General features: G+C 44.0%; 1 protein-coding gene across 1 annotated transcript; it reads right to left on the bottom strand.

The window, feature by feature from the left end:
- Positions 1 to 4,405: 4,405 nt before the first annotated feature.
- LOC132446496 (uncharacterized) lies at positions 4,406 to 9,241 on the bottom strand. Its single transcript, XM_060036824.1, has 8 exons — positions 8,894 to 9,241; positions 8,711 to 8,804; positions 8,496 to 8,607; positions 8,185 to 8,405; positions 7,814 to 7,982; positions 7,350 to 7,477; positions 6,513 to 7,061; positions 4,406 to 4,634 (listed from the first exon to the last, which is right to left on the bottom strand). The coding sequence occupies exons 1-7, from the start codon at positions 9,097 to 9,099 to the stop codon at positions 6,744 to 6,746; spliced, it is 1,248 nt and encodes a 415-aa protein (XP_059892807.1). The 5' UTR covers positions 9,100 to 9,241; the 3' UTR covers positions 4,406 to 4,634; positions 6,513 to 6,743.
- Positions 9,242 to 10,986: the final 1,745 nt, after the last annotated feature.

Below are 10,986 nucleotides of genomic sequence, written 5' to 3'. Positions count from 1 at the left end.
CTGACCCTCACCCTCACCCTGACCCTGACCCTCACCCTCACCCTCACCCTGACCCTGACCCTCCCCCTAACCCTCACCCTCACCCTCACCCTCACCCTAACCCTCACCCTGACCCTCCCCCTCCCCCTCCCCCTCACCCTCACCCTCCCACTGCTACAGCCTACCTCTCCACAAATGGACAAAGAACATTAGTATTTTTTCTCCTCTGTTGCAGTTTCTGTTTAGTTATTTTTATTTTATGATTTACAACCCCCCTTTGTGTTATATTTCCCCCTATTCCCTCCCTCCTGATTTTACTGGTTATTATTTTCAGTATCTTGTGTGGATAACTCTTACCATAATGGCTTCAGAGTGTTGGCTTCAGGCCACGCCACACCACGTAGGCCTCCTCTACTAGCTGTTAACCCTGTAGAAAGAAACACAACAAGCAATTTAGATCTGAGTTCAATAAAAGTTCACCTCAAATTATTACAAGCTATTCATCACAGAGAGATTCTTGAAGAAGCAACCACAAGAGGCTCCCCTCCAACAGGGATGGGTCAAAAGGTAGCTCACCTGACTTCATTCATCAAGCCAGCTGCTCCAAACGACACGGTCCTAAATAAAATAAAAGATAACACTACGAAGTGGATGAACCAGAATCTGACTGCTCTAAAGAACACTATGCTGGGATCCTACTGGATCTCAGCACTGGTTTAGGGCCTTTCAACAATGAGGCTTATGACAGAGCCCTCAGGCGGGCCCACCAGGCTACGGCAGGCGACTGACTTCCTCCTCCATCACCACACTACACTCCCTGGTCACAGATATCCTCCTCCATATTCTGATCTAGCCCCCATCATGTAATCATCCGACTCTTGCCTGTCTATCTCCTCCTCCTCCCCCAGCCTGGCCCTGGACTGCCCAGCCTGTGCTCTTCCTCCCCTCTCTCCTCCTCCTCCTCCCCCTCCTCCTCCTCCTCCTACTCCTCCTCCTCCTCTTCCTCCTCCTCCCCCTCCTCCTCCTCCTCTTCCTCCCTCTCCTCCTCCTCCTCCTCCTCCCTCTCCTCCTCCTCCTCCTCCTCCTCCTCCTCTTCCTCCCCTCTCCTCCTCCTCCTCCTCCCCCAGCCTGGCCCTGGACTGCCCAGCCTGTGCTCTTCCTCCCCTCTCTCCTCCTCCTCCTCCCCCTCCTCCTCCTCCTCCTACTCCTACTCCTCCTCCTCCTCTTCCTCCTCCTCCCCCTCCTCCTCCTCCTCTTCCTCCCTCTCCTCCTCCTCCTCCCTCTCCTCCTCCTCCTCCTCCTCTTCCTCCCCTCTCCTCCTCCTCCTCCTCCTCCTCCTCCCCCCTCCTCCTCCTGCTCCCCCTCCTCCTCCCTCTCCTCCTCCTCCTCCTCCTCCTCCCCCTCCTCCTCCTCCTGCTCCCCCTCCCCCTCCTCCTCCTCCTCCTCCTCCTCCTCTTCCTCCCTCTCCTCCTTCTGCTCCTCCTCCACCTCCTCCTCCTCCTCCTCCTCCTCCCTGCCCCTCAGTAAGTGTAGCAGCCACTAGCCAGCAGCATCCACATAGGCCTAAAGCCCAGTTCAGACCAAAGATTCACCTTGCAACGACTTGCAACTCGCAACTCCTTGCGACGCCTTGCAACGAGACGGGCTGCGACGTTCTAAAACTGGGCAGTTCACACTGGCTGCAACGCGCTGCAACGGTCTGCGACGGTAGGTGGTTTCCCTAGCAACTGTGAACCAAGTTCACAAGTTGATCTGGCTGCCTTTCGTGTTTTCACGAAGAATTTATATTTTTTTTGCGGAAAATTTCTATGTGGGTCTACCGTACAACAGAATGAAATCCGACCTTATTAATATTCCGCCCCACGATAGTATGAGTTCGAATCCCGTAAAGTATCATATTTTAAGCATTCGTTTTTCATTTATTTCGGCTTTAAACGGTTCTACGTGACAAGTTTCTTTCAATTACACTCCAAATACGAATGAGATGGGAATGTTTTTGACATTTTATTGAAAGACAAATCAAAGAGGCATTCGCAAGGACAGCTACGTGTCTGCCACGATTTCCAACAGCTGGCGTAGCCACGACAACAAACTACGCATTCGGCTAATGGTCACCAGTTAACACGGTCACGAGTTGAACTTAATAATAATAATAATAATAAATTACATTTATATAGCGCTTAATATGGTACTCTAAGACGCTTTAAAACACCACACCAAGTGCCACCGCAATGTCGCAACAACATGCCAACGTCGCAAAGGACAGGTTGCTCTTCCAGCAAGCAAATTAAATTCTCCTCCCTCTCCTCGGACCAGAAGTCTGCCATCTTCGGATATTTATATGCTGGAGTGGACAGTACGGTACCGGGACGGAGTAAGGCCGTGACGTACAAGTTGTTCTGTGCTGTGATTGGCTGAAGAGAAATAGTTAAATCATCGCGTTCTAAAACTGGACCTTGCGATTTGACCTGTTCAATCTCTGGCGACTGCTTGCAACTCCTTGCAACGACCCGTTCACACCGCCCCTGCGACGTTCTAAAACCGTCTCGTTGCAAGCCGTTGCAAGGTGAATCTTTGGTCTGAACTGGGCTTTAGTATACTCACTGCCTGCATTTCATAGAAGCTGACCTTTTTCAGTAGAGACAAAACTGAATAGGCAAAATTGAAATGTGTTTCCCTTCAAGGCAAAACCAGTCAGGTAGCCTATTACAGGTTGTTTTTTGAAAATTATAAAACTATTTCATTTACCATAGGGTCCTATAGTCATCCTGGCAATACTGCAATTCTTTGTAGCTGAAATACAAAAGCCGTCATACTGACTTTTAGTGACTTTTAATATAGCCCACTCTTATTCTGTATGGTATGGAATTGAATTGAATTGAAAATGTTTTTATTTCAAACAAGTCCGCGTGCGTGCGTGCACGTATTGTGTGTGTGTGTGTGTGTGTGTGTGTGTGTGTGTGTGTGTGTGTGTGTGTGTGTGTGTGTGTGTGTGTGTATCAGTCCCGGCCCTCTGCCCCCAGCGCCCTCCAGAACCACGCTCCTCTGACTCACCCAGACCACGGCCCTCTGCCCCCAGCGCCCTCCAGAACCACGCTCCTCTGACTCACCCAGACCACGGCCCTCTGCCCCCAGCGCCCTCCAGAACCACGCTCCTCTGACTCACCCAGACCACGGCCCTCTGCCCCCAGCGCCCTCCAGAACCACGCTCCTCTGACTCACCCAGACCACGGCCCTCTGCCCCCAGCGCCCTCCAGAACCACGCTCCTCTGACTCACCCAGACCACGGCCCTCTGCCCCCAGCGCCCTCCAGAACCACGCTCCTCTGACTCACCCAGACCACGGCCCTCTGCCCCCAGCGCCCTCCAGAACCACGCTCCTCTGACTCACCCAGACCACGGCCCTCTGCCCCCAGCGCCCTCCAGAACCACGCTCCTCTGACTCACCCAGACCACGGCCCTCTGCCCCCAGCGCCCTCCAGAACCACGCTCCTCTGACTCACCCAGACCACGGCCCTCTGCCCCCTGCGCCCTCCAGAACCACGCTCCTCTGACTCACCCAGACCACGGCCCGGCTCCACGGCCGCAGTGTTAGTGGAGTCCTGAAGGGGTTCCCCAGTGGCTCCTAGCACCCTGCTCCCTAGAGGAGTCTCCTAGGACCTAGCACCCTGCTCCCTAGAGGAGTCTCCTAGGACCCTGCTCCCTAGAGGAGTCTCCTAGCACCAAGCACCCTGTTCCCTAGAGGAGTTTCCTAGCACCCTGCTCCCTAGAGGAGTTTCCCAGCACCCGGCTCCCTAGAGGAGTCTCCTAGCACCCAGCACCCTGTTCCCTAGAGGAGTCTCCTAGCACCCTGTTCCCTAGAGGAGTCTCCTAGCACCCTGTTCCCTAGAGGAGTCTCCTAGGACCCTGTTCCCCAGAGGAGTCTCCTAGCACCCTGTTCCCTAGAGGAGTCTCCTACACAGTAAAATTACAAGAGTAACATTTACTCAAATTGAAGAAATGTTTACTCTATTTTGGATAACATTTGGTCCCTCTCTAAGAAGAGTTAAGTTAACTCTTTCGATAGAGCTGTTTAATCTGAGTAATTTCTCTTCAATTTAGAGTAAAAATTATACTCTTTAATAGTACAATTCACTCTATGTAGAGACAATTTCAATTGACTCTCACTCTATTTTTACTCCTACTAGAGGAACTACAAATTTACTCCACAGCAATTTACTCCCTTAAAAAGAGTTAACATTCCTCAATTTTGAGTAATTGTTTCTCCGTAAGGAGTCCAATTTAGAAATTGCACAATTCAATATTAAGCTTGTACAATTGTTAAAAATGACAAAAGATCAATTATTCCACATGTCCTTTTATTTGGCACCAAATATTTGCTCTCAATAGAAAAGTATCCTCATCATCACAAAAAGCATTACATGAAAAAATAAGGAATTATAAACAAATCTGAATCAAGACCACATGACATTAAAATATCAAAAGACTTGTGGTGCAAAAGGTCTTTAAATTCCAAAACAATGGGTGTTTCTGTGGTGTGCATAACCTTGAAAGCATGGACATGTTCCTCTAAATAAAGAGTTTTCATAGCAGTCACACACTCATCTCTTACAACAATATTCTGGATTACATGAAACACAGGCATCTCATTCTCCACTCCTATGCAAACAGCCAGCCCAGGCCGATACAAATTCCCAAAACTCTTTATCCATTTTACATTGTAGATCGTTGTCCAAACAGGAACATTGAGCTTAACAGCGATCTCTGTGTAGGATTCTAGTCTATTCAAGGGGACCATTTTGCCAGGGCCTAATTTCAATTCATTTGGATTAAATGTTTGCCACAAATATGCCACATGACATTGGTGTTTTTTGGCCAATGTTTTTGTAATGTTTTTAAAACTTTTTATTTGTCTTTTGAAGTAATTGTGTTTTCCTTCGTAGCGCATGCACCAGCTATGTATCAAAGGGCCAAGTTTCTGCATCGACGTCGGGTAGTGGATTAAGAAATGATGTTTGGGCAGTAATTTCTTGTGGGGATATAAATACTTGAATAGACTGTGGTGTTCAGAAATCAGATGCTTCAAATATATAGTTATGCCACTCGATATGGCTGGAGACAAAACTATGCTGACTATTTGAAGCAGTAAAATTAATAGATACCAGTTTTGGTCACTTGAACAAACAAGATCCCCGAATATAATCGGGAGGTGGCGCAGCAAACACCAGCTTTGTGTAGCATTAAGGCTTAAGTCATTAGAACCCTCAACTAAATTAACACCTGGAGGTTTGTTGCACTGTTCCAAGCGACCATAATTGAAACTCTGAATTCGTCTGTGTATTTCTGGCGGTGTTGTGTAATTGTGACCCAAGTGTTGCAGAAGGAGCTTCATCTCAAATTGGGCAACCCCTTCAAATATGTCGTGCATGATATCGACTGAAAAATTTGTCGCCGTATGAAAATATTGCAAGGAATTTAAAAGGCACGACTTTTTCACGCCCATAACATAAGGAAGATGAGGGTTACTCTTGATAACCTCACAATGTTCTGCGTGAAGTTCTTTGGTTCGAAGTGAGATCTTACTGCTATCTTCACTGAATTCCGTTTGAAAATCTTCCTTCTCAAGTAGGCAAAAACGACAACAATAACGAGCACTGAACGATTCTACAAAACCAAATAAAGAATGGATACCAAGGTTGTCTCCTGTAACTTGAATGATGGTTCCGTAAACAGCATGATCATAAAGGGGAATCTGAACTCCTTCAGTTTCAAGACGAGATATATCCTTGACCAGTGGCTCAAGGATCTTATCAAATCCATACGTTTTGATGTCTTGTGCGTGAAATAATTAAACCAAATGGATGGCAAGTAAATTTGAGTTATATTTTGGAGAAATATTTCTCAACGTAAAATAGATGGCTCCTAACTTGTGTATTCCACTCTTGGACCCAAGGGGGTTTGAACACTCAAACTCATCAAAAAAGAGCTGGATCTGAAACGCATGGTTTTGCTTCAAGAAAAGGGCATGACTATTAAAGAATTCTCCATCCTGTATATCATAGAGAAACGTTTCTTTCTTTTCCCAATCTCTACTTAAAAAGTAATTAATATTAGGATGCTTACAAATGAACCGCAAAGTCTCAAGAATGGGAATATATGTAAACTTATCTCGGACAACAACTTGAGAAAATGACCCATTTGTCGTATTACGTCTGGTAGCAAACCTTGTCCCAAGGACATATTCGACTGGATAAATTTTCCCCCATTGCTCAGAAAAGTACTGCATTCTCTTGCTTTCAAAGTTTAATGCCAAGAATGGATTTTCAATTTTTTGGAATGACTGATCAATTTGAGAATCCACAACACTTTTCATTGGTTCCTGTAAAGATAAACCGTTTTTCACTGACACTAGAGTTTCGTTTTGTATGTCATCAATAACTTCCCCAACAGAGTTGACAACATTATTAATGGTGGTCTCTGCTACCCCAGCAACTTTCAGTTCTGGGGTAAAAGTTCTACATCCCTAACTGAAACGGCACTGGCTGAAGATGAACTTTCATTAACAATAGAACTGTCACGCAAAGAACACTTAGTGAGATGCTTTCGTAATCCAGAAAAACTATTATATACATGTGCACAACCCCTTTGAGCACATTTTAACCTGAGAGTTTTTCCGGGACAAAGACCATGAACCAACTTAAAGTGCTTAATCAAGGCATTGACACTGGCATGACATCTTGCACAAATGAAGCAGATCATAGGAGTTTACTTCAGCGTCCTGGCCCTCAACTCTGCAACTCTAGGATTTACCTTGGTGTTTTCCACATCTATGTCATAGACAGTGGTTGGCAGAAAGGTGTACACATTGGTCAATTCCTGACAGTATCTTGTGCCAAAGACGAAATGTGCTTTGAAAAGTTCATCAACACAAGCCAATGAAGTTGAGGTCTTACAGGGTAGAGCATGTTTGTCGATCACGATGTAGTAAGACTCGATCATGCTCTTCTTGGCACCAACAGCAAGTAGGTATGGCTGGAGACTCCCAGAGATGTTGTCCAGGTGTCCTTGGATGCTGGTCCCAATCTGTGGTTGAATAAGGAGGCATGGTCATTTATTATGTTTTGGATTTTTACAAAGTTACAATATTAGTAAAAAGGAAGAGGGCACACTATGCATAACACTTATTAGCGCATACGCTGTAAAGCACTCTGAAGACAACGCCGAAACACGTAAATGCAAATAAGGTCAGTGTTATGCAACGTGTGTGGCCACCTTTTGTTAGTTATTTAAGCGTTACCCAATGGCCCAGCACTATTAGAATAATAAAAGAGGAAGTATTTTCCAACCCTTTTTGTTCCACACAAAGCTCACCTTGATGAATTTTACAAGACTGTCGCATGCTTGTCTGGCTGAGATTTTCCCTGGTCTTTTTCGGCCTTGGCTTGAAGGTGGCAGAAGGTGAACCAGCAACAGCATTGATGACATGTCACTGTCCCAGCCTGGGGAATATATAACAAAAACAGAACAGTTAAGCATTTCATATTGACTCAGATTTACAGACAGAGCTGCAGACGGATTATCCATAACCAATAAAGCCTGCAAAAGGATCAATGACATGAGTTTTGAGTAGGAAACTATAAAAACAACTTTGTGCAGTTCAATTACTGTATTCCCAGTGATTTCACATGTGAATGGCAGCCACTTCCGTTTCTCAAGGCAACAGGTTGATATGTACATATAACTCCAGTAACTTTGTGAGTGGCAAAATGTGCCTTAATGCACAATAAAATGGTTATCCCCATTCCAACTAGAATAGTCGAAGGAGAAGACATTACCATCATCTACTTCAGTGGCTTCAGCATTTTGGATGAGGTCTTGTACATCTCCAGTCAGTGTAAGCTCACGACACTGAGCAACAACCTTTGCTTGAAAGTTGGTGGTCCACTTCTCCAACATCTTTGCAGAGGTTGCGTCACCAAAAAGACTCCTGAAATCTTGATCAATCTACAAGACATGGCAAAGACATTTAGTGTAAGTCCCACAGTAGATGGTCAAAGTAGCTACAGAGATCATTTCTGAAGTCTGATCAGGTTCGGCAGATAGCAATCAAAACATGTAAAAGTAAACAAAGATAAATGTACATTCTGTCTGACAAAACAAACAATAACAAACTACACAAAACATTACTTTGTAGTTCTTTACTCACCAAACCTGGAATGTCCAAGAAACGAGGAAAAACAGATAGGATGTCGGCTGAGTTCTCAGGATCGTGCAGCAACTTCTGACGATAGGCCAGGGTTAGCCTCATTTTCTCCTTCACTACAACTTCATCCGTGGAATGCTTCATCAGAGCAATTGCTTCTTGACACTGCTGTTCGTCCCATTGGATGTCTTCTTTCAATGGATCCCTGTGTGAAGTTGGCCCACCTAAAGGTTTGGGACAACATGCCAGTTTAATACTCAAAAGAAAACCTAGACCAAATAAACGAGTGGTCATGTTCCAAATTAATCACTGGCCTGTTTGAAGTTGTCGTGACCGTTTCATTCGCCCCTCGGACACCTCTTTCTGCAGAGTTTTGATTCTCCAAGCCAAATGCCCACTTCCATCTTCAGCATTATAAAAATGTTCCTTTGAAAATAAGGGGAAAAACATGTAAATACAAATATACTTTTCACCCATAAATACGTGACTGATTTGAAACCATTTCACCAGAAAAGCAGCAGTAACTTACATAGCCAAGCTTGCTCAGGGGGTCAGCCAAGTAAGGAAAAAGGCAGATGATTCCTTTGGCGTATTCCTCCTTCAATCTCCTAGGGGGGCTTGTGCTATACACACAAACCAAATTACCATCCTGTCCAAAATACAACTAAGATTAATTTAATATCAGTCTTGTGAGTTTATGAAAAAAACTTACCCATGCTCATTTGTCAGATGTGCAACTAGTATCTTCACTAGGTCACATCTTCTGACATCTGACAATGTTTTTGTGTGAGCATACTCATGTGTGATCTTATCACCTCCAGGGCTACTCTTGAGGATGTCCTCAATCATCTTGGGAGAGGTGATTGACAATTGACAGTACACAGAGAACACACAGAGTACACAGATTAACAAGAGCATATATATGGTTGCAACAAAGTTACAAAAAGGACATAAACAATCTATTGATCTTACTCGACCCAGACGACGATCCTCTGCGTCTCTTTTTTCGGAGGGATTTCTGATCACTATTGCTGTGTCATCAGATCCTGATGAAGCCTCACCATCGTACTAGAACTGAAGGAATCTACAAAATAATGTTTCATGGGACACAAAATGTTTACAGCATGAGCTGCACAACTCAGAAAAGGTTAAATGTGAACAATATGTCATTGCGGAGATGATTAAAAGACTTGTATCTAGAAGTTAAAACGTAAAGTTATTTTACCATCAACGCTTGCTGTTGGGATCACAATTTCTAAAACCCCAATATCCTGTTGTTTTAGAATGTGTTCGAATGCCTCATCATCGATTTCGGTCCTGGTTTCATCATAGACTTTAATATCCAGGGTGGGTAGATCAAACTTCTTGGCAACTTTAAAAGACATTTAAGTCATATTAACACTGACCATGATATAGCCTACATAAGTAGTGGCAACACACAAACAAATGCATTGGTAACAATATTTTATAATAAAGGCTGCATATGCAATGTTTTCTCTTACCACTTTCCAAAAATACTTCGAATTGAAAAGGTGATGTTAGGAAGAAGTACTTCTTTCTGTCCTTATATTTCACCCTAACAGTTGCCTCCATCCTGAAGGAACAGGAAAAAATAGTGGTTAGTTAGTTGGTTTGATTACTTGTCTTGAACTAATTAATATGAAAAACATATCAACAGTAACAGAGATTTGAGAAACTGCAGTCAGAAGAACGCAGGGATGTGAACGTTTACAAAAATGTCTAACCGTGTTGACGGATTTCTTTTCTTGTAAACGGTTAACCATGACTTTATTGTCCTCGTGTGTGTGAGTGAGTGTGCGCCGATACACACACTCACTCACACACTCACCGAGGGACAGACACAACGTAACACAATTCGGCAGACTAGCTTTTATCCTCCCCAATTAGTTTATTAGTGATGTAAAATCAATAAATGCGTGTCTCCAGAACATAATTAAAAACTTTGAAAAAAAGATTTTTGTTTAAAAACTGTTTTCGTTTATTGTTTTTTCCTAAACGGTTATGATTTAAACGGTTACACGTGTACAAGTGAACACGTGCACACCAGCTGCATTCATCATGAAGTACGACCCGTTAACTCTTTTAAGAGTAGAGTACACGCGGTGCACCAGAATCACAAGCTTCTCACGTAAAATGAGTCTCCCCACAGTGAACCAATGTGTACTGGACACAAACCAACAAAAGACGATGTTCCATCTAGTCTACTTACCAAGTTTCCTAAAAGCACAAACGTGAATTGCACTGCATCGGTGTGGCGCACAACCTCTGTTGACTCTTTCCAGAGTTAAGTCCATGTGGTGCTAAATCATGCTAACGAACCAGTCAATGATACACTATGGTAAACAAAATTCTCCGCAGTCGACTAATGTGTGCATTAAACAACGAAATACAGTGTAACATATACTTATACATTTTCCTAAGAACAAAAACTTGAATTGTTCAAATGACTGGCAAGCTAACGTGATACCTTAGCAGCATCTACTGTAGCAGCTGCATATAGCAATGACTAGCGTAACTTACATAATATGTTTAAATCGCGCGGCTTCGTTGAGCTTGAATTTGGGATGCTACCGATTTTAACTCATCCTCCCTCTGCTTTAATAACCTGTGAACTTCCATTTTTAGAAAAGGTGTGACACGACTCAGCACGTCTTGCGACTGGCATGGTAATGTTAAGCCACACATTTGAAAATAACACAAACCAAACATTACATGAATCCTGTACGATGAGAACAAAACAAAACTTATGCGGTAAAAAAGACAGTTGATGTATTACTTACGTTG

This window comes from Gadus macrocephalus, chromosome 18, assembly GCF_031168955.1.
Source record: "Gadus macrocephalus chromosome 18, ASM3116895v1".
Lineage (NCBI taxonomy): Eukaryota > Metazoa > Chordata > Actinopteri > Gadiformes > Gadidae > Gadus > Gadus macrocephalus.
Note: the sequence above shows the minus strand (reverse complement) of the source record. Positions and strands in the feature narration are given on the sequence as shown.

What these genes read in the sequence shown, in the direction of transcription:
- LOC132446496 (XM_060036824.1), bottom strand. Translation starts at nt 9,099, where the DNA reads ATGCTCTTGTTAATCTGTGTACTCTGTGTGTTCTCTGTGTACTGTCAA. An exon ending in CCCTGAGCAAGCTTGGCTAT is followed by an intron (nt 8,608 to 8,710) that starts GTAAGTTACTGC and finishes TTATTTTCAAAG; the next exon opens with GAACATTTTTATAATGCTGA. An exon ending in TCTTGGACATTCCAGGTTTG is followed by an intron (nt 7,983 to 8,184) that starts GTGAGTAAAGAA and finishes CATGTCTTGTAG; the next exon opens with ATTGATCAAGATTTCAGGAG.